The sequence below is a fragment of the Eurypyga helias genome, unplaced genomic scaffold, assembly GCF_000690775.1.
Source record: "Eurypyga helias isolate BGI_N326 unplaced genomic scaffold, ASM69077v1 scaffold21233, whole genome shotgun sequence".
NCBI classification, from domain to species: Eukaryota; Metazoa; Chordata; class Aves; order Eurypygiformes; family Eurypygidae; genus Eurypyga; species Eurypyga helias.
This window is the reverse complement of record NW_010239609.1, coordinates 39,824-42,498: the sequence shown is the minus strand read 5'-3', so window position 1 is coordinate 42,498 and position 2,675 is coordinate 39,824. Positions and strand designations below refer to the sequence as shown.

General features: G+C 53.3%; 1 protein-coding gene across 1 annotated transcript in view; it reads right to left on the bottom strand.

Annotated features, from left to right (window-relative positions):
- Positions 1 to 304: 304 nt before the first annotated feature.
- Positions 305 to 2,675, bottom strand: part of USP4 (ubiquitin specific peptidase 4 (proto-oncogene)) — a gene marked incomplete at its 5' end in the record, with an annotated part of 41,938 nt that continues 39,567 nt past the window's right edge. The window contains 3 exons of the mRNA XM_010148217.1: positions 305 to 644; positions 766 to 854; positions 2,191 to 2,294. Coding sequence (XP_010146519.1) covers positions 543 to 644; positions 766 to 854; positions 2,191 to 2,294 — 295 coding nt within the window. The remainder of the gene's footprint in view (positions 645 to 765; positions 855 to 2,190; positions 2,295 to 2,675) is intronic.

Below are 2,675 nucleotides of genomic sequence, written 5' to 3'. Positions count from 1 at the left end.
GGGGACCAAGGTACAATGGCAGAGACTGCAGAGAGGCCAGATGCACAACGATTTGAGCTGAGCTTCCAGAGGGGGTGCAGCAAGCCTCCCCGAGAGGCAGGACCTGGCAGCAACAGCAGAGCTGGCAGGGAGCCCCCACACCGACTCACAGAACCACACCAGCCGCACTCCTCCACGGGCCCCTGCAAGGTTTGGCGGTGACCCGGCCTCCAGGCCCAGGCTGTACTCTGCCAGCCCCCAGCCCAGGATGCACAGCCCCAGTCCTGCTCAGCCCCGACCCCTGCCTCTAGCCACACAGCTCAGCCAGATTTTAAAAAGGACTTTATTGAAGCTCCAATATATATTATTTTTGGCCTCTAAATACCCAAGTGTCAGCACCTATTCCTGGCTCTCCAGTGCTATTCTGCAACCCCGAGCACTGACTCTCTCAGTGCTAGATTTTCTGCTCGACTCCTACGGAAGGAAGGAAAATTTTCCGCTGCCTCAGGCATGGCTTTAGAAGAGCAACCGCTAACGTGGTGGCCGAGAGCTGGAGGTGATGCTTAGTTGGTATCCATGCCGTCACACTCTTCCTGGGGAGGAGATGGGGCAGTATGTTCCTCACTGTTTCGGCGCTGATAAAACAGCACATACGCAGCTTTTGTCTACCGAACAAAGAAGAAAACCATCTGAAACCGCCTGCACGGCTCGGCTGGAAACGCAACACCCGAAGCAGGGAACCATGCTAGCGCACAAACTCAGGTTAGCCTCAGGCCGAACACTCACCACTATTTGGTCTTCTGAAGCCACTGATACGCTGCTGTCATCGAAGTAGTACCACTTGTCATTCTCCTTGTTCTTGGCATAGGCAGTGTCTGTCAGGAGAAGGAACGGCAGCTCAGTATGCCAGGGAGGGCTGGGAGGTAACACCACGCCAGCTGCGCCGCACCAGCGATGCTCACAACCCAAACTGAGCGCGCGCCAGAGTCCAGGAGCTCGCTTTGACGTCAACTACCTCGAGCCTAGCTCACCAACACACACCTTCCACAACGTGCCAGCTGATCCAGCTAGTCTAGACCTGTGTCCCACATACCTGGTTATCCCGATGGCGGAGATACAAGGGTGAGGAAGCTTCCAGTTCTGCTCACCCCCCGAGCCAGAGCTCTCCCAAACACACAGTTTAAGACTCTGCATCTTCACATTTTTCACAGGAAAGAGTAGTTTTCTGTTGACATTGGATCTAATGCTTGCAAGAGTCCTCACTCCAGAAAGAAGCTGGACTGAAATATTGCCAAGACTTCTGCGACCACGATCTCCAACCTCAAAACACACCCCTTCAGCTCACGCTACGATGACATCCCCTGTGAGCTAAGCACATGCACTGCCCAATGGGAGTTCATCATCCTTTCCTAGTAAAACGCTTTTGTGTGGTTCCAGAAGTGCCGCCTACGGCACGGATCTGCACGGACACCAGATACAGGGAACTCCACCTACAGACGCATTCCATCTATGCTGCAACAAAACCAGTGACGAAAAATACAGGCTTGCCATGTATCAGACTGTCACAAATGACAAAGGGTTTTTCCTCCTAACAGCATGACATTTTCCCTGCTACGAGCCCTGGTCAGTCAAAGGTGGAGACACTCTAGTGCCAGCCGTGCAACCAAGAGGTCCCAAGAACTCTATGTTTGTTGGTGGCTTGTATTAGAAAGTCTGGAACAAAGGACAAGGAAAGGAAAAAAAGCGTTTTAAATTGCTATTGCAGCAAACAGAATTTGGGACAGGAAATGCAGAAAGGCATCAGATCCAGTTCCACCACAAGGTACACCCTCTGCTCCATCTGCCTGGCCTGCCGGCGACTGCTGCTTGTCAGACCTTGTCTCACCCCCGCGCAGGGAACCTGGCAAGCTCCCGCTTGGCTGCTGGCAATCTCTGCTCCGCAGCTGCAATGCTGTGCCTACGCAGGACAAGCAGCTGCACTTTCGCATGCTGCAGGACAAGACGCTTTCTTGGAGCTGAACTGACAGCTTATGTTGAAGAGTCCCCCCAGCACCCTAGCAGGAGGGACATTACCTTCCAATGATCCTCGCCTGCATAAGGAACACAGCTCAGTTTTGGACTAGACACCCTTGGTGAGGGCTGCTGCAGGACTCCAACACACAGAGCCCTCCCGTGACCCCGTACTTCCCTGCGCGCGTAGCAGTTACTCACAGTGGCCGACTCCCATGGCTCCATAGTGATTGGAAACTGCAATGAGGTCATACACGTATGAGCCTGCTCTTGGGTCACAGACAAACTCGGACATGTTTAAACCCCTGAAAGGAAGTCCAAAAGCATCAGTACATCAGCAATCAGCACTTTCTAAAGCAGTGCGTGACACCAGTGAAGCCCTGCAGGCAGCAGCACCGGCGGCGAAGCGCCACACTGCTGCTCAACAGCCAGATGTTTCAAGTAAAGAGCAGACACGTTACCACTCCCACACAGGGCAGGTTCTATTAAACACATCAGGCACTGCCAAAGGCTTTAGAGGGAGGTGCTGAGTAAAAGGCAGTTCAGAATAGGCACGAAAAGGAAGATGGGAGCAGCACAGAATACACTCCATCCTGCAGCAGGATGCTAACAAGCAGAGGCCTGAGGCAGGCTTTCATGTTTAGTGCTGAGGATTGCACAAGTGCAGCTCTGCCCAACAAATCTGC